We start from the raw sequence: 24,275 nt of genomic DNA on the forward strand, positions 1-24,275 counted from the left end.
TGTCATGAAATGGACCCAAAAAAAATTAAAGATATATTTCATGAAAAGTTAACTTCTATGACCGTATCGTAAAGTAATTACGTAGATAAATTAACATACTTTGATATATTATGAAAGTAATTGAAATTTTGTCTTAGTCAATTAGCTAGCAGGAGGATTTCAATTCTTTATAAGTTTATGCAAAGTTTTTTAGTTACTTTTACGTGAGGTTCACACTACTAACAGAAAATCTGGTTTAGGAAGGGATTCACATATGGTGTGGCAGTAGGTCACATGGATATACACAGGTAGATACTTTATCTTGTCAGATGGAAATATACAAACGTCACCTTCAAAAACCCTCACAAATATTATTTACAGTCCAATGAATCCATTTGTTTTCCTTCTCCTCCCATCTCTTTGGCTTCTTTCGACTTGGAATGTGTGCTCAGAATCTACCACTCAACCCTCGTTTTCCCACCTCTTTAATTGACCCTTCGATCTTTACCTCCCACAGAGATTTTCCTCACAGTTACCTTTAAGGCTTTAATCTTTATGAACACTTCTGTAGCTAATCTGCTATATGAAGTCAGCTTTTTCTCATCACTGCAAGTCTGCAACTTATTTCCACAGAGCAATTCTATATATAGAAATTGTTTTATATTACAATATATCATGATCCCCAAAGCACCAACAAACATAGAAATTAAAAAAGAAAATTGAAAATTTTGCAGGTGAAGAGAATCCTTTTGATCTCACGTCCCATATGCTCCATGGCAGTGCTGGAAATCCACTCACTGGCACATGTGTGTGTATATATATAACTTAATTATTTAGCTAAATCTTTTTGTAGTGTACTGTACGTAGTCTTGTAAAATTGAGCGTAACCAAGTTGGTTATTTCTCGGCACTCAAGTTTGAATATCTTCATGTAGTTTAGATTAGACTAGAACATTGCTCGAACAAGAAAAAATTCTTAATATGATCTGAGTGCAACCCAGAAAATTAACAAGCCTAGACAATCTAGAAAAATTTGGGATATAAACTAGAATTGAAGTATTATTCAGAGCCAAATCAATTCCCCCACACTGATTTTTCAGCCCAACTGATGAAATTGATGAAGCAAAAGTGGAACTCTGTACATCAAAAAAAAAAAACCTTGAATATTTAATTAAAACTCATAGGAAAAAATTTCCCAATTGTTTTTTAATTACTTGTCTGATCACTGAGCCTTGGCCAAACTTGCTTGAGAATAATGTAATTAATCTTCAGGGTTTGGAATTTAATTGGATGATCAATCCAATTAATGAAAATGCTGCTGCTCAGGCCATGGCCAAAACCCTTGCTGCTCTTGATCAATGCCATTGAACATGCTGCACAATCCTTCGTCCTGAATCATCTGATCAAGTTTGAGGGACTGAAGATCTGACCTCGATGATCCTTGGAGGAGTTGGGTTGTGCTTGCAGACATGAGGGAGGAGGAGGACGGTGGAAAGAGGTTTTTTCCGTTCATATGAGGAGAATCAGAAGGTGGGCTGCTGGTGGTTGCCGTTGTTCTTGAAATTTCTAAGTTGAGATGGTGGTGGTGGTGGTGGTGGTCAAAACTGTTCTCACTTCCATTGCTCCAAGAACCCTGATCAATTTCTTTCTTGAAATTAAACCCTCCTTCATTTGATGAATCTTTGCTTTTTAGAGTCAATAACTGCATCATATTTAATTTTAAACCAAACAAATATAAATATCTAAACAATTGGAGTTAGGTAAACTTTTGAAGCAACTCAGATTAAAGTACCTTTGTTCATTAAGATGCACATCTTACAGACTGACACTGATTAAGATAAAATAATTAGGGAATATTACTATGACTTTTGATACTAATTATATATTTCCATGTGCATTGGATCAGGAGTTGATCCAGCATCCAGTAGAATTGAGATTAAGATGTCCTAGTAATCATAATGCACCATAATCAATGCTGATGCTATAAATAAATATTCCTCTTACAATAACAAGTTATTTAATCATTTAATTAAATGTTTAAAAGAAAAATTAGCATTTTCTAGCTACTTCAAACTCTATGTACACCTCAGGAAAACCAAGGAAGGAAGGAAGAAGAAGGTCAATCTGCAATGAAATTAGGGAGATGAAGATTCAAACTGCAAACTTGGTTTTCATCCGAGAAGAAAATTGAGGAATGGAGGAGAAAATCAGTCTGCGATATTCTACTTTCATCTAATCTAAATTACAGGACGAAATTCAAACTAGAGTGCAGAGCATGGAGCACATCTGCTCTAGCCAGCTTGGTTATGCTTAAGGCTGCAACAATTTATTCTTCAAAAGTTATAAACTTGAGCTAATTAATTAACTTAATCGATTACCTCAGCTTGAAGCTTCTTATTGTGAGCCTGAAGGGCATCATTGTCAGCCTTAAGGGCATCAAATTTGTTCTTCAAAACATCGTAGTCTTTCTCCAACTGCTTTGTCTTCCACCTTGCCCTTCTGTTCTGAAACCATATAGCGATCTGTCTCGGCTGCAAACCGAGTGCCTTAGCCAGCTGCATTTTTCTCTCCGGTTCTAGCTTGTTCCCCATTTCGAAGCTCTTCTCCAGAGTCTTGACCTGCTCAAGATTCAGCCTCTTCTTCTTCTCTCCCATCTGGGATCCGTCGTCCGACAAATCATCATCCCCTCCTCCTCCTCCATGCAGCGCCGCTTCTTGGTCGTGATGGTGGCATCTATTGTTCTCAACGCCTGAAAACGACAGTGATCTCTTCATCATAAAAGGCATTCCACCACCTGCAGAGAGCCCACAAAAAACCACAAAAAGTAATCAATAATTAAACACCCCATCTATTCATTAATCAATTTAATGAATCACAAAGTATAAATTTTTTGGTCGAAAATCACAAACTATATAAATGAAAGAAAAAAAAAATGAGAAAGAGAAACCATGGAAGTGCTGAGGAGGGCAAGAGGAATTAGCAAGGTGGAGGTCTGGATCTTCATGGGTTTGAAACATGAAACTGTGACAAGGAGGGAAGGCCATCATATGTGATGTGAGCTATGAAAAATAATAATAATAAGACTTGGATTTTTTTTTCATGCAGGAATGAAAAGCATAGCATAGAAATAAGGAAGCATCATGTACTAAAAATCCCGATGGTACTGTGAGTTTTTTGGAACAAATTTTATACGGAGGGGAGCTTTAGATTATGGTGGTGCTGGCTCTCACTCTCATGGCTGACAGGGCTTTCAGAAAGAGAAAGGGGATGGGTGAGATGGGTGCGCAAACTGAAAGACAGCGATTTTTAGGTGAGAGAGAGAGAGAGAGAGAGAGAGAGAGAGAGAGAGAGAGAGAGAGAGAGAGAAAATGAGAGAGAGAGATCCATATCCTAGGATGGGTCCACGAAAGCTCTCCTCCAATATTATACACAAATACCTCACAAACAATATACTGAGAAAAGGAAAACGATCCTTGCCGGATCATTTTTTTAGGGATCCAGAGAATTCCGTGATCATGATCGTTCATCGTACATCTTGTAGTCAGAAAAAAAAATTGACCGTATGATGTACAATAAACGATCATGATCACGGAATCTCCCGGATCCCAAGGAAAATGATCCGGCGAGGATCCTTTTTCCTGAGAAAAGCAGATGACCGTTTATGGCAGTGTCGAAAAAAAAAATATTGTATGAGTTCGATTCTAATTGATTCTCCTCATTCTTAACAACTAGCTAATAATTTAATCTATTAACATTATCATTTGTAATAAGGATACTGTGAAAAAAAAATGTATTGAGAAATATTCAACTAGGGTTAAATATTTTTAAAACCCTCCTCTTAAAACAATGTCGTAAGACCAAATTATTGTAAAGTTAATTCAGTGGTGTAATTTTGTACTCTCGTTTTCCCTCCACTTAAAAATGCAACAGAAGAAAACTATACGTTTGTACGGTTTACCTTAAGATTGTGAAACAATGTCATAAGACCAAATCATAGTAAAATCAATTTAGTATTGTAATTTTTGTACTCTCATTTTCTCTCCATGTAAAAATGTAAAAGGAGAAACCTATACATTAGTACGATTTAACTTAAGATAATATTGCGATTAGTGGTGGACTACACATCTTGTCTTTTTAAAATTTTAACTGAATAACTAAATATTTTTTAAATTGAATAAATAGATAATGATAAAGAGAATGAATAATTGAAATTATAATGTTACGTGGTGAAACGATGTCATGTTAAGAATGAGGGAAGTTTTGTCCCTTTAGGGGGTGTTTGTTACACCTCCTTAGGAGAGACTGGCTTGGACTAGCTTAAATAAGACTATAATCCTATGTTTGTAAGGCTCTGGACTAGAATAAGTGGGACTCGCCTCGACTACGAGGCACTCCGCTCTTCGCTAAACCTCATTAGCTAGTCCCCTGCTTTCGCTTGGTATTAAGCAGGACTACGAAAATGAGGCGAACATCCAGTTCCAGTTCACGGGCCTCGCTTCTTTTTCTGCATCGTTGTCATCATGGCCAAGCCGTCGGTGGTGCTTGGAATCGGGAAGTTGGCTTTTTGAAAATTGGAGGAGTTCTCGGGAGGGTTGGGTCTTTGGAATTGAGAGGGCTGAGATTTTTTTTATTTGATTTGGGGATTTTGAAAATCGAAGGGCAAGACCTCCAAACCACAAACTCACCCCATCTTCCAGATATGCTCACGAATTTCAAGTGCAAAGGAGAGGGATGGAAGATTTGGATGTTGATTGTGAAAAGCTTCTAGAATGCAAACCAGATCTTGATTGTATAAAGGCTCTGCATTTTGACAGCGAGGTAATTTGGATTCCAATACCCCAATACAAATTCTCTTAATCAATGAAGAAAATTAAGAGATTGATGTAGGATTTAACAGAGAGAAAATGATGGGGAAGAGATAAACGATGAAGGATATAGGAAGGAAGGGAAAGAAAATGTTCTTGGTTCCATTCATCTCCAGACTTCACCCCTTTTATTATTAATTTTTGTTTAATTTTTAAGTGAATTAAAAATGGCCAAAAACTTAGTCCAGCTTAGTCCGATACTGCACCAAACGTCTTACTAAGTTAGTCCAGCTTAGTCTAGTCTAAGCCAGTCCAGCTTAGTTCCTGAAGCTAGTCCAGTCCGAGATAATCCGGTGCAACAAACGCACCCTTAATTTATTGTAAAGGATAGAGAAAAAGTGATTAAAGGAAAGATTTGTGGAAAAATACGGCAATATGAAAACCCACAGAAGAAGAATATCATATTGACATCAAATACTTCCCCAATGCATCGAAAGATCACATTATGTGTGACGAGGAAACTGGGCATGCAACATGAAATTCCAGAATCCAAGGGGAAAAAAATAATAGACAATGGTTATGGCTATAACTAAGTTTTTCGGTTGTTTAAGAGCATCTTCAATGGTGTAGGGAAAAAAATAGGCAAAGTTGCACTCTAATGACTAACTTGGAAAGTCGCATACTCATTTGCTTCATAAAAAAAAGAAGGTAAATTTCCACTTTATTACCCTCAAGTTTCACCAAAATCGCATTTTACTACATTTACTTTTTTTTGTATCACTTTCACACCTAAAATTTGATTTTTCTGATATTTTGATATTTCCTTAGCCTAGCCATTAATTTTTCTATTAATCGATGACGTGGTAAGATCTTGGCCCACTAATTCTTATTTTACTACTTTTAAATATCGTGAAATTCGCACTTTACTACCCTCAGAGGGGGTGTTAAAAGGGAGCGAAAGGTGCAGTTGCACAAAACCCTAAATTTGAAGGGACCCCCAAAATTTTTGCCATCTAATGTTATGTAATAATGTTATATATTTAGAAAAATATTTTTGTTAGTACTTTAAAATCTCATTATGCATTCCTTATAAGAGTAAATTTTGTTCATTTCTAAATATAAAAGGGTAATGCTAGAGAGACTAAATTTGTGAACTAAATGATGAGTCACCAATAAGAAATGATCACGTTTATCAATACTTAAGTAATAATCCAATAATCAACTTACATGTCATTTAATTTACAAAATTTTGTCTACAAATTTAGTATCCCTAGCATCACTCAATATAAATTTTTTTAGTACAATGAGATATTCTGATTGTCAATAATAACACCCTAAAAACGATAGTTTTCCAATTTTATTATATAATAAGGTTATATATTCAAGTGGACTTTAAAGTTAGAGTTTTGAAGTTTTTTTTTTCATGTTTAGTTGTTTAAGATTGAACTGCTTTTGATTACCTAGTGAAGGTTATGTTTGTAGCTTTTTAAATTATAATTAATGACATTTGTAAACTTGCAATCAGTGTTGATTTAAGTGATTGTTTTATAACATCAATACATTGTTTTACTTTTTTTTAATACTATTTTAAGGAGAGACCCTTTTATAAATTTCGCACAGGCGTTAGGACTCTCGAAATCTCAAAAAGGGCCATGACTACCCTTAGTTTTTTCATCTCACTTTTATATCGAAAGTTATGTGTTGCTCACAGATTCATACTTCAGTTAGCCTTAATATCAAAAATTCTATTAAATTATGACATGACGCTTAACTGAAAAATGATTGTACACAAACGTGGCACTGTGATTACGGTTACCCATTCGCCTACTCTGGAGATGTAATAAGTTAACGGTTTGATATTCGTGGACCCTGTAATTTGCTGGAGAATTTTGGTTTATTTTGTATCAAACGTTATGTAATATTTTATATGAGCTGTTCCTGTGTCACCTTGGGATTTGAAACATAGTTACTGTAGAAGAAATAAAATCATTTACAATTCATTTTAGCATGGTATTTTTATAAAAGCCAAATATTTTAACCTATATTCTCAGATATCTTGCCTAGTATATATCGAAGAATATTTAATTCCTTACGTGTAAATAACTATTTTTCCTTATAGAACGTTTGCAGTTCGAAATACAAGCGAAAAAAAAATCTTTGTATTTTTATAATGTTTATGCGGACTGTAATTCGTAGACAAGTAAAAAATGATTGCTTATGTTTGATGATCTAATTCAATTGTAATATAGATACTTTAGTAATAAATAAGTACACTAGCTAAAATGTTTCTGTAAGTCTTTCCAACTCTTAAAATAGTGAACTACGTAGCGAAATCATCAACTAGTCTCATTAAAAAAAAAAAAAAAAAAAAAAAAAGCCTAGCCTGTTTAGGATGGACTACCGTTGTGAAACACTAGCTTGTTTAAGGTGATTATCTTAATTAGTAGACCTAATTAATTAAATCCCAGCTATGTAACCACCCCGACACATATTGTTCAAGACATAATTGAAGTGGGAATTGCAGAACACATGAGATTCCGCATTGGTTGAAATTAGGGCATCTCTCTCTCCTTCCCACTCCCCTTCAGTACTTTGGTTTGGTCCTCCCATAATTTTATGGTTTGAAAGCTGAGCAGATAAGGCTTCAGGAGGAAAATGGATGGGATTGTCCGTGTCATTTATCCATGAAAGGAGAAACCATTTGTCGCTTTCACTTTTCTAGTGTTAATACCTACAACTATAAGTCCGACTGTGTTTTGGTATAGGCCGAGGGATGTAAATTGTTGTGTCTAGAGTCCCACATTGGCTAAGGCCACCACCACCATGCATCCCCATTTCGAGAAGAACCTTCAAGTAATGGGAATATCATTACAGTTGTATATCAAATTAATCTTGCATTGTCATTTCGAAAAATTAAAACGTATAATGTAATAGGCCAAGGAATGGAAATTCGTTGTCTAGAGACCCTCCTAGGGCTATGGCTACCACCACCACCCCACTTCTTGGAGGAGAACTTATAAGTAAGGAATTGTCGCTACAACAACTATATTTCAAATCAATTACGCACTGCCGTATAAAAGAGTTAAATTATATAACAATACATGTTCAGCATCAAATAGGCCATAGTAATATGGGAACATATCCTCTCCAGATCCCCTGACCATTCATCAGGATCCTTACCATCCCTCACCTCCCCCTCCCCTCCCAATTCCCACTGCATACCCTCACCTTCAACCCCTTTCATTTTCTTCTTCTCCTTTCTTTCTCTGCGGTTCTTTTTCGTCAATCGCCGCCAAAGAAGAAGGCAAGGATCGGTAAAAAAAAGAGTGAGAGCTGAAAAGAAAGACTGATCTCAGCTGTACAATTTTAAGTGAACGACTGACACTATTTGGTCCGCATGATCCGAATGGAAAAAAATCCAAAGAGGATCATGTTCTCAGTAATATCTCCAAGTTATATAACAGTGGTAGGGTAAAGAAGTTGGATTTTTGGGGCAATGTGGGACCTACAAATGATTCGGCATTTGAGCTGGCCTACAACAAAGCTCCTCTTACAATCACATGCCTTTATTAGAAGATTAGAGGGTACCCCCTTGGGAGAAGGGTGGATCCATGTTGTTCCTTTGTTGCTCATTTCAAAAATAAATTAAAGAACGGGAGCTCGGAATCTTCCTCGCATGGCCTCCTGTTTCCATGTGCCCTGCTTCCAACTCCTTTCTCTTCCTTCTTTTTTCTCTGAAGGGGGTTCTTCAACCATGTTATTTAGTTTAATATATATATATATATTGTTATGTGCATTATGCTTCTTCTATTCTCCAACCATGAAATATTGTTTGAGGTGAGCATTAACGCAATAGAAATATTGTTTATTTGTAACTGAAAGGTCAGAGTGCAAGTCTTGAAAATAATCTTTTTGCAAAGCAAGTGTAAAATTGTGTATGATAAACGTTTCCCCTCTCTCTGCCTACCCTTGCAAAGCAGAGAGCTTTGTTGGCTTGGGGTCGCCTCTTTAATTGTTCATTATCTATATTATATAATATTTTTTGGGTTGTTTTGATACACAAACTTATTAATCATATCATTTAATCAGATGGGACCCTTTCATCCAAAGAGATGAGCAAAAAACAAGCATTGAATTGTGGCATCCACAAGGTATCCAATTGAATTCGACCTAAACAGATGGGGTTACCCCCCAGATGGGAAAGAAGAATAGACACATTTGAAAGCTAATACTGTTTTTGCATCCACTAATTAAAACCAAAAAGAGAGAGAGAAGTTTTGTAAGTGATATGTGGTGCTTGCTTGCTATGCATGCACTGGATATAAATACAAGTAGCTAAACATAATTAAGGAAAATAAAATGATTCTCGCACACTTTTTTTTTTTCCTTCATATTTTTGTCTTTCATCAAATCAAGTTACTGATGGTTTTAATGAGTTTGCGAAATTTTAGAAAAAAGAATCATAAATGTATTTCCATAGAATTTTTGTCCTTGGATAAGCTTTTCTAATTCACACATGACAAGTTCAAAAACACTTCCATTAAATGCACTTTCAGTCATTAAAAAAACTCTTCCAAACGAGCTTTTAGTAATTTGTAAGATACATATTAGCTTCTTAAACACTTCTTTCTTCTTTTTGTTCTCCATCTAAGTTCCTTATTGTTTAAACTGAAAACTCCGAACAATTTTCTCTAGCCAGTCTTGGTACTCTCTCACCATCGTTGAATATGTTATGCTCCTTTTCCTGTTCCCGCTCTCTCAAAAAATCTTCTTTCCAACTTGAAAAAAAAAATGTTTATAATTCACTTTTGTCCTACCTCTTGGCTTGAATACGATCATGCGATACGCCCTTAAGGAGTTTGGAAAGGATCATAGAGTTTGCAACATTTTTGTTTTCGAGAAACTTCGTTTATCTCAGCCTTTTGCCTTTTCTGCTATGTCTGGTCTTGTTCCCTCCCTCTTTTTTTTCTTGGTATCGTAGATTAGGACATGTCACCAACTCATGGATTATAACATTTTTCTTATTACGCACACAAAAGATTTAACGAAAAAACCAGTTTCAGTCCAAAACATAAACTTCTGTAGATAATAAGGCCCAAAAGATTTGAATCCATTTGCAGATGGCCCAGCTCAAACATTGTAGACTTATATACTCGGTTACTCTTCAAAAAATTAGAAGCCTATCCAGCTACATCATTCTTCAGTTTTGCTACTCTGAAAGCTTAATTTGATGGGCTACCCAAACTCATGCCGAAACGCGAGAGAGCGATTCTACCTTAGCTACGGAGATATTTTTCTGAGTGATCAATATTATATACTTATATGCTAGGTAACAAGGTGCTAAAAGTTTCGGCCACGTGATGAGTAAGACACTGATATGAGCATTTATCTCTTGTGACGCCTAATAATTTCTTGATTTGTTCGTTAATAAGTAAAGACTTTAGTCTCCCAAAGACGATGTTATTGAAGAACAAGATGTTCAATAAAGCTATTAGGGTAAAAATTGTACTAATAATCTTCACCATTAACATGCAACATTCTTGTAAAACATATTGTAATGAAATTTGCGGTTCAAAACACGTGTAAACTATGAGAAATCAGTGTTCCCGGAATATGAGGAGATACACCGTATGCTATTATATAAGTGGAATGAAATTTTATTTTTAAGTGTACTTTCACTTGTAAAATAAAATGTGGTATCACCCCTTATTACGGACACACTGAAATAGTTTGTTTGATTGTCATCTCCAAAATTAGATCAAAAAGAGACAATCTGAGCCGTCCGATCTAAGTCTCAAATGTCTAACCCCGATATACAATTTCCCCAAAACACCTAATAGATATTTTATTAGGACATGATTAGTATTTAGTTGGATAGTGGAAGCCATGAACTTAAACAAGAAGATAGCACTACGCAGACAAACATTCCATCCAAGAAGCCACTCACCCACAAAACGTGGTCAAGTTCCACTAATTTAATGATTTCTTCATTTCAAAATGTGTTAACTAATTTAATCATTTTTCTTTTTTTTTTGACAAGAATTTAATCATTTTTCTTTTGTTGCAATTTTTGGAGTTAAATATGAATTGCTTAGTCACTCCCTTTTTGTAACACAATGTTCCCTTCACGATAACAATATTTAGAATAAAGTTAGAGCTAGTCCATGAACTAAAAATATATTGATTGCGGTTTTTTTTTTTTTTTAAGTAATCAATTGGTTCACTACATCAGTTCATTTTTCTGAGGGTCAGAAAAACTCATATAGGCATTTCAATATCTCTTGACCACCATCGTGTGATTCGCCAGTGTCTGGAATCAAATATAAGATATGCCATGTATTATTGCTCCATACCATAAATTTAAATAAAAAAATTCAATTAGTATGATGATGTGACACTCAGGTAAAATTAATCTAAAGTCAATTCTAAATAGAGAAAGTTCATAGAGTAATTCTTTTTTTTTTTTTATCTAATACATGTATTTCAAGTTTCATCATTTATTCAAAATCATTGTACTATTTCATTTGTGCTTTGCTCTTATTTTGCATTTTAAATAGATCTTTTCATACTTTCCGTCGTGCTATTTCTAAAGAAAATTGGTCACAAAGCTCCTCCCTCAATACTATTATGTGTATGAAGTTTTGGGATCAACCCTAGATCATTTTGAAAGTACAAGTATTCAAACCACTTCGTCGGTGTTTCACTCCAATTTAATGTTTCTTTATCTTCTTTTGAGTTTAATGAAAGGGGGCATGCACATCAATTGCATGTAGTCGGTAACAGAGAAGATGGAATCGAGAGATTTTTCAATATACTTGGAACACATAGTATTTTTTTAATTGTCCGTTATATGTCATTGGGAGAGGTTTTTTTTTCTTTTTTTTTTCAAGCCTCTCTATTTGTATAACGACGTATGTGATCATATTCTAAACATACGGAAAAATGTCTCTAGAATCCTACCATTCATTATGGTCATCTTATTATTCCCAGACGTGCCTAATAAATCTTCAATTATCTTTTAATCTCGAAGCATAATGAAGTGGTTCCTTGTTCGGTTGAAGCCATTATGGAAGTGATTGCATTAATTTAAGATCAGATTTAGCAATTTAAGGAGTATGGTGGGGTGGGTCTTGGAAACTGCATACAAGAAGCGTCCACGTGGCCTCACGTGGAGAGTGCCAATTCACCATGCCTACGTAATAATGAGAGTAATGAGGATCCTCTTCGGATTCTTTTAGTGAAAATCTGAGAATTCTCAAATCATGTCCATTCATCGTACATCGTACGACTATAAATTATTTTAAATATTTTTATTTAAATTAAACATGAATAATAACTGACGAAAACCGCAGAATATACGATAAATGAACACGATTTAAAGATTCATGGAATCCTCACAAAGAAGATCCGGAGAGGAACCTCATTCTAATGAGAGAACCAATCCCCATGCTCTGTCCTAGCTGTAAAATTTAGACGAGCTTATATTATAGCCTCCCAATTAACTATGGTGATACCAATTATCGACCTTTTCTCGTAACTTTAAGTTGAGTAAAGTTAGCTAGAGAATTTATTAAAAAAAAAGGTGGCTAGAGGATTAAACATACGAGAAATGTTAAGAGGATTTTCTCAAAAGTGAAACTTTTTATATACTTTTTGTCACTTCACATTTTAACGCTAATTCTCGTATCAATTTTATAAAATATTGTGCCAAAAACATGAGGGGACATGGAGTCTATGAAGAGTCTCACTTTTAAAAGGTAATCCCTAGCATTTCTCAAGACAAAATTACTCTCTAGAAAATGTAAGGGGGTAAAATAAAAAATTATTATTTGTATTTTGGATACAATGATATATTTACACTAAATGGACAAAGAATCAATTGGTTGCGTGCTCGTCATTTCAAGATTTGAACCTCTTTCGTTTAAGGCAACCCTCTTTGTAATCAATTTTACATTTTTTTTTAACAACTGATATTATTTACACTAAGAGGAGGTGGTGGGTTTAATCTCACAATGAACTAGCAATTATGTGATTCGAATTCGCCTTTGACGATAGTTAAACCTAAGATCTCTCACTTACAAGTAAAGAGGAATACCACTAGACCGTAGTACTAAGTGACTAGTTTTATGTTTTTTTTTTATATATTAAATAAGCTTACTCATAATTTTTAAATCAAAGATAATATAGAAATTAATCATACTATTTTTATTTGCTTTTTTACTATTATAATTTGTCAAGTTAACTTCCTTTTTTGCTGTCTAATATTTTGATCTCGTACGGTTTCCCCGACACGTCACTTCCGTTGTAACAATTAGTAACTACACTAAGGGTTGGTAAGAAAATGTTTTTAAAATTGTTAAACGCGTTTTTAATAAAAATATTTTTGAAATCAATTCTTAATAAAAATAAAAATGAATATTGAAAAAGTACTTAAAATGATTTCCACAATAAGCACTTTTTTTTTTGTGGTAAAGATGCAAGAAGCACTTCGAATGCTTTTGAAAGTTAAAAAACATTTTTTCTAAAAAAAATTTCAATCATTTTAAATACACTTACAAATGAACTTTAAAAAATCATAGGGCAATTACAGATTGAGTTCGTGTCAACAAGAATTTAAACACAATTAGAATCAACTCGAACAATACAAAATTTAAATAAATTTATCAAATTGCGGGATTTGTTGCTCGAATGGCTCCACAGGACAGAAGTCGGACGAGGCAGCACCATTCGCTGCTTGACCTGAATGATTTAAGCGAAGGTTGAGGAATTGTGGGCCCCCTGTGTTGTGTTTTTGCTATAGTCGCATTTCAGGTTGATATTGACTTAATCTAAATCGATACATTTGGAGCGTGAACTAGAATTTTGAAATTGGTAAATTATTTATTTAAGCTGGTGCTATCTACGTATTTATTTTTAAATTTTACACATTTTTTTAATTTCTGATCGTTGAATTGAATAAATTTAAAAAAATTAATGAACAAAACTTAATAAAAATATGTGAAAGGTAAAAAAAAAGTGTATGAATAACATTATCCTTCAAGCAAAATTATTGTATTATTTTTTAAGTAATAAAGAAAGTTCAACTACTTTTTCATTAGTTTAGTCAAATAAAAGAAACAAATTGTACTAATATTTTCCATAATGTATTAGAAAGAAAAAAATTGTAGCAATAGTCCACTAATAGTTTCTTAACTCATCAAAACGTGCAGCTATGTTTCTTTTTGTCACTTTGTCATAATTCCGTCAAAATGACTCATCTTAGAAGGACTATGCCACAATTGAGTTAAAATTAAGGGATCGTTGCTTCAATTGGGTTAAACTTGAGGAACCATTTCTCCAATTGGGTTAAGGTTGAGATATCATTGCTACAATTTTTTTCATTTGGTTTTCCATATTTATCCCTTGATTTAGCCTCACGTGTGTGGTATGTGACTCATTTTGATGGAAGTTCTAACGAAGTTAGCAAAAAGGACTATAGATGCTCATTTTAATGAGTTAAAGGATCATTGGTCATGAATTTTTAAATGAGGGACCATTACTCCAATTAAATTAAAATTGAGTGGGTATTGCTACAATTTCCTTTATTAGAAATTTCATTAGTTTAGCATTATTATGAGGCAAAATTTCTTTTAAATTGGATTTTTAAATGAGAAAATGTGCACAATAATGAAAAGAAAAAGCAAGTTAGTTGACAATCAATGCTCAAGTGAAAACACATGGGACGAAGATGTGAGAAAAAATCATGATTGAAAGTAAAAATTCAAATAAATTACGAGGATACGAAGTTATTGCACTTACTTAGCAAAGAGAGAAATTTTAAACCCAAAACACATAAGTCGGTAAAATTTTTACTAAGATATTGACTACATGCAACACTTGCATTTCATTATAAGCAATAAACTATTTCATTAGCATAACGTATGTGAAAATTCAAGTAAACTACGAGGACTTTTCTAGTAAAAATTCTAATTTGTTGCCAAGTCAAGGCACAAATATATATATATATATATATTGACACATTCTTTTGGGGAATGTTGGGTTCTTGCTTCCACTCCATTGCAGTTTTCGATTTTTTTGTTTTCGAGAGACGGCTTGTGGGGATCGGAGGTGGGAACTTAGTCACAATGGTCTTCGCCCTCCTTCTCTGACTTTTCCATTCCGTTCATTCCATTACCTCCTCCCAACTTTTTGTTCCCTTTCCCTTCTGGAATCTCATTCCGTTTGTCCTCTCCCTCACGGACTGCAAATTTCCAGGACCAGAAAATCCACTTCTTCGTCGTTTTTCTCCTCCAGGTCTCTTCCGAGAAAATCCACAGTTTCGAGTCTCTCCGCCATTAATGCGAGTTTCTCACGTGTGTCTATATCTCTCGTCAAGCAAATATATTCACAAAGAAGAAAGGAGAGGAATGGTTTTCTAATCCTTCTTCATAATCCAACAATTTCCCATTTTCTCCTGAGGAATTCCATTTCCGATCGTTTAGAAAAACACCCTTTTGATTTTTGATCGAATCTCGTTTGTATCCAATCGAGCTTCGGCGGTTTTGGGGTCCGATGGGTTGCGCAACCTCGAAGGAAAAGCGGTGCCGGCACTGCGAAAGCGCCATTTCTCCGATTTCCCGAAGCTACTCGATGCATGTCCACCACCCGCCGCAGACCAAAGGTGACAGCAACCATGTCGTCGCCCTCACCTCCTCCACTTTAGGTTCTCTCAACCGCCCTGAAAACAGAGTAATTGCTAACGGATGCGATGATACCAACGAGAACATGATCGAGCACGAGAACAAGGAATTCTCAGTGGGACTAATCGAAGCCAAGACGTGGTCGAATATGATCGAAGCGAAAATCCCAAAAGTTGTGCCAAAAACTCCGACCAGGACTCCGCCGGGCGAGCCGGAGACGATCAATACATGGGAGTTGATGGAAGGCCTCGAGGACATGAGCCCTCTCAGGTCGCCAGCCCATCACCTTCGGAGCTTTTCTTTCGACGTTGTTCGGGACCTGTGTCCGAGGCCGATTTCCCCTTCCGACCGCCAGAAATCGAGATTCCAAGAAAATGGGAACTCTCCCCCTAAGCCGCAGCCAATGTGGCTTCAAATATCGGATGACAATGATCAGGTGAAATCCAATTCTTTGATTGCAGATTTTGATCCGGATGTGATCTCCGCGTTCCGGAAATCATTATCGGAGATCAAATCCGAGGAAGATCCCTTCGATTTAGCGCATTTGGTAGTCAGCAAGGAGCCGGCTTGGGCCTGCAATGACGTGTTGGAGGTCCAGGACAAGAAGGGCAGGGACAGAGTGGTGTTGTACTTCACGAGCCTCCGAGGGGTACGGAAGACGTACGAGGATTGTTGCCACGTGCGGGTGATACTGAAGGGCATAGGGGTCCGGGTGGACGAGCGGGACGTGTCGATGCATTCGGGGTTCAAGGAGGAGCTGAGGGAGCTCCTCAAGGACAGGTACAATGTGGCTCCGCTGCCCAGAGTGTTTGTGGGGAACAAGTACGTTGGCGGAGCCGATGAGATTCGGCAATTGCACGAAGACGGAAAGCTCGAAAAGTTGCTCGATTCCTGTGAAAAATTGGATGGCGGTTGTGGCGGCGGAGATGGTGGTGGAGTTTGTGATGCTTGTGGGGATATAAGGTTTGTGCCTTGCGAAACATGTTCAGGGAGCTGTAAGATATATTACGAAGACATTGATCGCGACGGCAAAGAAGAGGAGGAGGAGGAGGCGGAGGAGGGTGAATCGGGGTTCCAACGCTGCCCGGATTGTAACGAAAATGGCCTAATACGCTGCCCCATATGTTGCTATTAGTCCTAAATTCAGGTACTGATTAGTTTTAACCATTTTTGTGCTTATTTTCTTCTTCTCTTTTGGGTTTTTTTGTTGGCGAGTTGTTTGTTGTACAGTAAAGAGTTTTGGTACATTTGATGAGAAAAGAAAAAAAAACTGCAATAGGAAACAGTGGAATAATCTTTCAAGCAGATATAGGTTCCCTCAACCTATATGAGAAAGCCTTGTATTGTAAGACTATATGAACCTTTGCAAGAATCTGAAGGCCACATTTGAAATGCATATTGTCAGCCATGATGAATGGACATGGTGGTATCTCTTCGTATACCTGTATCATGTTGTATTTCTGTTTCCTTGTCCATGCATTGTAGATTGTCAGCTATTTGTTCTTGTTTCACGTACTAAACCTGATTAAGACAACTCTCACACTGAATGAAACTAGTGTAAGGTCATACGAGATTAAAATATAGAGCATCATACTGTTGTCAGAAATTCTCAATTAAAAACATAATTGGATGCGGCCACACAAGTTTATTTCCTTCTTCATCATGATATTTTGAATTTTCTTTTTCTAATTACAAACACTTGACTTAAAATTGATGCCAAAATTATCACCAACGAGAAATCTACTTTATCACCGATTGTACAACTATCGACTCCTATATATTATACAAGAAACAAATCAATATTATTATAGTTAAGCGTAAAATCGTAGCTTGAATAATTTATTCATACACAATATTATTTTATGGTGTATTGTATTTGGATAGTAGTTGGCTTTAACCATCTCAGAGATAGAAGGGGTCATCCAACATCTTTGATGCGTCATGTTCATGCCAAGCACATTAGGTGGATGAAACCATCAAGGGTCAATGTCGGCGAAACAACAAAAGTTTAGTGCCCTAGTCAATCCACCGTCTTTCGACTTCTCACCAATTTGAAACATACTCAATTCTTTTCACAGACAAAATATAATTTGACATCTGACATGCGTAAAAATTTACTCTATTTTGATTTATTTTAATAATAACTTGCAACTTACACACTTGTGTCAAATTGTAATTTTTGGTATAAAATTATAACTCATTACATATAAAATGTTAAACAATATTCAAGACGTCATGTGAAATAATGACAGCTTTTTGAGTGAGTCTTGCTAATATTTTCTGTATATTTAAATAAAAGTTTCTGAAAAATTAGGTTCTGCAAAATAAACAAATGCCCCCTTTATCTTTAGCTTTGTTGTCAAAGCAAATGTGTGGCCCTCAAAGTGTATAAAAAAACTTGGAGTCACCTGAAGCGAATGAACGAAGCCGCAGACTAGTTTTTATATAGAAATTAGGTTGACTACGCAGGCAGAATACAATATCATGACATGGTGCCGCTAAGGGACACTAACACAATACAAATTAATGAATATTGAGTGCCAAAATTTTTACCATCTCTCCTTTCCTATTCTCATCTCTCGTTTGGGCAATCAAAGTCATATTAGGGTTTCGAGGCAAGGGCTCTTACTTATAATCAAGAATATATCATCTTAAGTTTAATACGCATCACGTATTTTTATTATTTGGGTACTTATCGGATGATGAGTGTTGTAAAACTTTGTTCGTGGCATTGGATTCTTTCTTTTCTGAGATCTTAAAAATTTTGATTATGACCACCTGACCACGTTATTCGTAAATATTTCCATAAAAGCATGAAACTCTTTGTATTTCACTCTCATTAATTCTAAGTTGGTCTCATAGAGTGCGAGAACAGTCATAAATGGACAGTCCTATTGAAATGTCGTTGTAGCAGTTAACATGGTGGGTAAGGCGGAAAAAGCTCTAACATCGGATGTAACAATTGGCTACGTGATTTGTTCCAAAAAAAAAAACACAATTGGCTACGTGACACTTTGCATCCAATCAAATCATATCAATTTGGGTTGTTAAGAAATAGAGGGCACATTAATGTGGTGACCAAAAAGAAAGGGAAGGAGATCATCTCTGTATCCATTATACCTAATTCTCATCATTAAACAATTTGAGTCCTTAAAATTTGATTCAAGGGCTAAAGTTATTATAACTTTTAAAGTGGGCCCATATTTTTAGCCGTTGGATCAAATTTCAAGGATCCGAATTATTTGATGAAGAGGATTGGGTGTCAGGATCCATTTCCAAAAGAAAGGGATAGGAAGAAAAGAGTGTAATGAACAACTATTTCTTGTCGAAAACATTATGTCATTTAATAAAACAGTCCCATTAATTTAAAAGGGTAACGACATTATCTAAAAGTTGCATTTGGGTTGCCACTTAGTACAACTTTGAAAAAAAAAAAGAGTTAATGATCCGACTCGTTAATGAATTCTTAACAAGTGACTCGATAACGACCTGACTCTTTAACAAATTAACCTAAGACCTGCTATTTTCATATCGTTTTGCATTCGATTAACAGCTCGTTTAAGAAATTGCCAAGTATCAGGCGCGTTTGCCCTATGTTCGGCTGATTCCCTGGAAAGTGAAAGGGGAAGCAAGTTCCAGGCTTTCTAGTTGTATAATAATATGCTTTGAATGATGGGAGTCTTAAACAAACCATGAACCAAACAAAGCGTAGGAGGAGCAAAGTCAGTGAAGATTCATAATCTGCAATGACCATAAAGCTGAGATCTCATGATCCAAAACCAATTGATTAATCAATCTTATAAAGCATGATTCTCCTAAATTAGGACAACTCTCACATCGAGTGAGACCAGTGTAAAATGAGGTGAGATTAAAATACACTTATACTTTTGTGAAACGCGTCCAAAAATAGATATCTCAGAAGCGACAGACACTGCATCTGGACCCTTTCGGCCCCACCCGTTTCTAGAACTTGCCGCACAGGGTAGCCGCAACCTACAACTGCTCCGTAGATGGTGGCTCAAAAAAAAAAAACAACATGATTTTAAAGTTGGAAGAACGTCACGGGGTCGTTTGAAAGTAAAGACTTGAGCAGGAGTAGCTGCTGTGATGCTGAATAAGTGTATAAATAAGTGCACAATGACTGGTTGGCAGATGAAGAACATCATAAAAAAATTAGGAAGTAGTTGATGGGGAGGCAGAGGGAGTTGTGAAGCTTAAACCTTAAATGATGAAAACTAACAACCACAACTGTGATGAAATTAATGATATCTGAAATATTTAACATTAATTCTGGTTGTTACTTGGAGTGAAGTCCCAGTTGCTGATCTTCCAGGGTGCTTGCTGATTGCTTGCCTTCCAAGAATGGTAGGTTTCAAATAATCGGGTCAAACGTGTTGATGGAGCATATTGAATGGGTCATCGTTTGCATCAGTGTTTTGACTAAATTACTTCAGACCAATTAGGCGGAGAAACACTTGCATGTCATGACTTCATATTTTCTCTCTATCTCTTTGTTTAACTGATCAGGTGAGGCAAGAGATGAAGAAAGAAAGCGGATATGAGCCCGGGATACCAAACACATGTTTATCATGGTGAGTGTTATTGGGTTCCAAAAGCACTTGAAGTGTTTCCTGCAAGGACCAGTTATGTGCTTCTTGCAGGAAGCTCTTCAAGTGTTTTTTCATGATTTGCTTGCATTTTTACTAAGGATTGTTTTCAAACGTACTCTCATCAAAAGCGTTTTCAGTCATTTTAAAAACACTTCCAAACTAACCATTTGTCACTTTAAGCACCAATGCTTGAATGTGATATACTACGACTTTAAACACCAACAATTTCCAACCAAAGTTGGCATGTAACAAAAGATGATTTATTTGCAGAGAAATTGGTAGACACAAAACAATCTAGACAAATGTTGGACCTTATTTACCGCCATGGGTACCCAAATTGGCTGCAGCTTTGCTTGCACGAGTCAATACATCTGAAAACCAAAGAGCTCCTTTGGCAAAGTAGCTGCTGTTGACCACAGCGCTTCCTGCTGCCACAGCTGCTTGCCCAGTATACGTAGCAGCCACCACAGCTGCCGTTCCAGTAACGGTTGCAGCTGATTTGGTGATATCTGAAACATGGAACTTCTCGTCCACGGTTTTAACAACTTCCATGCCTGCGTAAATTTTTTCAGTGAGGCCGATTCTGTTGCTGAGCTCGCAAACCTTGGCTGCTGCAGTTGCTGAGAGTTGATGGGACTCGTCGAAAGCTTTGGCCTTGGTTAATGCGTCTTTTCCCAAAACATATCCCTTGGCTGCCATTGTTTTGACAACAGTTACTGCTTCTCCAGGAGTAGAGATGAACTGACTCGTGTGATAAGTCTGATAACGTCGTACAAATTTGAGAAATAATGAAGTTTGAATAGAATTTTAAACAGACAATTTTTCAGAAGCACATGAAAAATTTGTTATGCTAAGCTCGTACTGTGATAAATCTTCATCCAAAACAACAAAGCAGTTAATTTACACGTACCGTTAAGCTAGTATTGCCTTCGGGGTTGTAAGGACTGTTCCAAGCATCGGATTCATCAGTATAACTTCCCCACCTTGTTATGCATACACATTGATCTACAATCCTAGCTCCCTGAAGTTGGGACGGACGGACAAATCAGTGGACAACCAATATCAAATATCTGAGGCATTTTAACACTAAAAATTTATCCATATGAACACGTAATCGTTTTTTGGAGTAAAAGTGCACAACCAAACGTCAGGCAGGTGTAAGTTCTACCCGACTTGCATATGAACACGTAAAATTTATCCATGTACTATCCGGACAAAATGCCTAATTACATCTAATCGAACATCACGCAAGTGCAGGTTCTACCCGACTTTTTATGGACATCTAGAGCTAATGACTCGATGATAGCGATTGCATTTATGGACTGAATTAAGCAGGGAAAAACGAACTTTTCCATTCGAGAAGCATTTGCAGGGTAGAATGACCACCAACTTACACTGAGTAGTATAGCAGTCTGCAGAGCAAAAGCATCTTTGAATGTCACATATGCGGTACTGGCATATTCACCAGATCTGTTTCCAACAACAAAAGCATTAATCAGATACACATTCATTAAGGAAATTCAGAGGACTTAATTAACTGAGGATTGTGGAAACTAGAACTCGTGCAAACATGACTTCTCAAATTCGATCTTTTGAACCTTGTCTTCTCACTTTTGAAGATTTCTCAACCAACCCTCGTTGGCTGCAGTGATGACTTCTAAACTCATGGAAATCAAAATTAAACCTTTTACACTGCCGACTTCAATTTCTTTAACAACTAAGTACGACGTAAGGAAATTGAAGAGGCTTCACATAAGTCATTGTTCCTTTTAACCAATTTCCAAAAACAACCTGCTTCTGACTGATTCAATGAGTTTACAGTGAACAAACCCCACACATAAAACATGACTAGACAACCATTTTCCAGATTCAGTACAAAAATTCGGAATCATTCTCAATAATTAGAAGCAGGGAAAGATGAATTCTACCTGATGATTTCAACATGCTCAACTGCACCGCAGTGACTGAAAAAATCGTAAACATCCTCTTCTGTAGCTTTAGAGGACAAGCTTGTAACTTCAGCGGTGTATCCACCCGGGTACATTTTCCCGAGAAATCACTAGAAGAAAAAGCTGGACCGAGAGAACCTAGGAAAATGAGAGGATAACGAAAACCAGCTCATACAACGAACGTAAATGAACATCAAAAAATCATTTCGGTCATTGAACTTGGACTCGCAACAGCATTTCACAGCAAGGTTTCAGCTTTCTAGCATAGAATTCCTAAATGGAGGAACAAACAAAAGGGATAAGAAAGTTTTCAGAAACAGATAGAAGGCATTGTCATGTTTCAATCCATATGCCATGTGATGATCATCTATTACCCCTAAGTGGTCCCTCCATAACTAACATAATTTGACAAGAAGAACAAGAAAAAAAATTGAATGCTTCTAACATCTAGTGAAATCCATGAGTTTTACAATGAGAACTTGATTACTCAAAAATTAAAGTTAAAAACTTAAATCCATCAATGCCATCACCGTGTGGTGTTACTAATTCACGTGGCAGTGCAAAAGTTACTACGTAAATGCATCATCAAGTAATGCAGCAGTTATAAGCATAATTACTGATTATAATTCTGGAAGAAATAAAGAAAGAGGGTAATCCTCAGGACCATCACAGAAAGTCAATTCCTGAGGAACCAGTGTCAACTTGCATTACAGAATCAAAGCAAGTCAAAGAATGATTAGTGGGAAAAGTGATAAACTTTGCTCTGATTGATTGCCGAGATGATTCTTGTAATGATAATTCGGAAAATTAATGAACTGAAAAACCAAGATAGAAAAGCTCATGAATTTGATAATTATTGCAGTTTACATACCAGTTCTTGAATCTTGATGCGAGTTGCAGTAGCACTGTGAGAGGCTCCAGCGAAGAAGAAGTGGAGCGTGGCGTTTGATTGCCGTTGGAGGAGCGTAGGGTTATCTTTTTGTGACGCCGTCGGAGATTTTTATGATCCGATTGCCGGGGAATGATCTAGTTTTCTGTTAGGATAGAACCATATAATCTGACTATAGATCCAACTTAAATTTTAAACGTGAATTGTCCCTTCTGTCCTTGTGAAATAATTACTATCAAATACATGATAAAATTATCAGTAAGACTATAATTTATCGATAAATTCATATTTAATAATCAAACTCTTACCATCATTGATCATACAATCTAACTTCTTATTTTAGCTAAAACTTTAAGACGTTGTCTATAGAGGAAAAAAAAAAAATCTTTTTGCCGGATGGATGATGATTTTGAAGTTTTGGATCCATTAAGGTATGAATTGGCTTATGACGATTTTGGATCCTCCAAATAAGATATGAATCGAGTTATGGATCTTCCAAAACCAAGGTCAATTTGCAGTACGATCACTGAACTCTTTAACATCTTCCCACTGATGAAAACTGTTTCGAGAGGCCTAGCTATCCATTGTGCTGCATGAATTGGCTGTGTAAAAGATCATATCTATGCAAATATTTGAACCATTTCAGTCATTACACGTTGCTTTGGATAGTCTTAATTTGTGGAAATCAACTGAATTATCACTCCTTTTGCAGTTCATGACAAAATGTACAACTACGAGTACAAGACACTGAGAACACGCTTCTTCACACTTTGTATTCCCCTTCTGTTCTTCACTGGCTAACTCGCTTCAGTGGAAGAACCAGCAACCCTATATACAAAAACCCACTAAGGAATTCAGATTGTTGCAATTTCCTTATTTGTTAGGATACAAGGGTTCTCCATAAATCACTTCAAACAATGTTTAATTGGAAAACGATAATGTTTAGCAAACTAAGAAAATATTAATGCCTTGTTCACTCTCCCATACGTGGGCATACCTTTAACCTTCTTTTTTTTTAATTGGGCTCGAAGATCTTAGACCACGACAAGCAAAACATCAACACACCAAAGTCAAATGGATTCATGACTTGTAAACAATGATCATCTTTATATATAAAGCCAAGGCCCAATGAACAGGGTTTTTTGGGTGTCAAGTTTCACAAAAAGTAATTGAACAAAAATATCCCTCAAACAAAAAACTTCAAAAGCAACAAAAAATGATGTATCAAATGTGACATGGGTATTTTCGTCATTTTAACAATATTCTTTTATAATAATTATTTTTTGTACAATTATTTTTTAATAATTAATACCTCACAATAGGCTAACAATAATATGATTCAATCAGTTGTTCATTAAATATTAT

The 24,275-nt window shown here is 36.0% G+C and overlaps 3 protein-coding genes across 5 annotated transcripts; 1 reads left to right on the top strand and 2 right to left on the bottom strand.

Moving 5' to 3' along the window:
- Positions 1 to 932: 932 nt before the first annotated feature.
- On the bottom strand, positions 933 to 3,429 carry LOC103404422 (homeobox-leucine zipper protein HAT7). The gene is made up of 3 exons (XM_008343328.4): positions 2,926 to 3,429; positions 2,357 to 2,772; positions 933 to 1,680 (listed from the first exon to the last, which is right to left on the bottom strand). The coding sequence occupies exons 1-3, from the start codon at positions 3,023 to 3,025 to the stop codon at positions 1,282 to 1,284; spliced, it is 915 nt and encodes a 304-aa protein (XP_008341550.1). The 5' UTR covers positions 3,026 to 3,429; the 3' UTR covers positions 933 to 1,281.
- Positions 3,430 to 14,794: 11,365 nt separating this feature from the next.
- LOC103404429 (uncharacterized protein At5g39865) lies at positions 14,795 to 16,901 on the top strand. The gene has a single exon (XM_008343338.4). It carries the CDS (start codon positions 15,335 to 15,337, stop codon positions 16,595 to 16,597), a length of 1,263 nt encoding a protein of 420 aa, XP_008341560.1. The 5' UTR covers positions 14,795 to 15,334; the 3' UTR covers positions 16,598 to 16,901.
- Positions 16,902 to 20,212: 3,311 nt separating this feature from the next.
- On the bottom strand, positions 20,213 to 23,071 carry LOC103404428 (binding partner of ACD11 1-like). 3 transcript variants are annotated; one of them, XM_008343336.4, is made up of 5 exons: positions 22,893 to 23,071; positions 22,001 to 22,294; positions 21,467 to 21,542; positions 20,983 to 21,093; positions 20,213 to 20,831 (listed from the first exon to the last, which is right to left on the bottom strand). In XM_008343336.4, exons 2-5 carry the CDS (start codon positions 22,114 to 22,116, stop codon positions 20,385 to 20,387), a joined length of 750 nt encoding a protein of 249 aa, XP_008341558.1. In that variant the 5' UTR covers positions 22,117 to 22,294; positions 22,893 to 23,071; the 3' UTR covers positions 20,213 to 20,384. The 3 variants fall into 3 exon arrangements, with proteins under 3 accessions (XP_008341558.1, XP_008341559.1, XP_070673399.1); XM_008343337.4 differs by having other exon boundaries at positions 22,001 to 22,159; positions 22,893 to 23,061; XM_070817298.1 differs by having other exon boundaries at positions 22,001 to 22,144; positions 22,893 to 23,049.
- Positions 23,072 to 24,275: the final 1,204 nt, after the last annotated feature.

Source organism: Malus domestica, chromosome 17 (assembly GCF_042453785.1).
Source record: "Malus domestica chromosome 17, GDT2T_hap1".
NCBI classification, from domain to species: domain Eukaryota; kingdom Viridiplantae; phylum Streptophyta; class Magnoliopsida; order Rosales; family Rosaceae; genus Malus; species Malus domestica.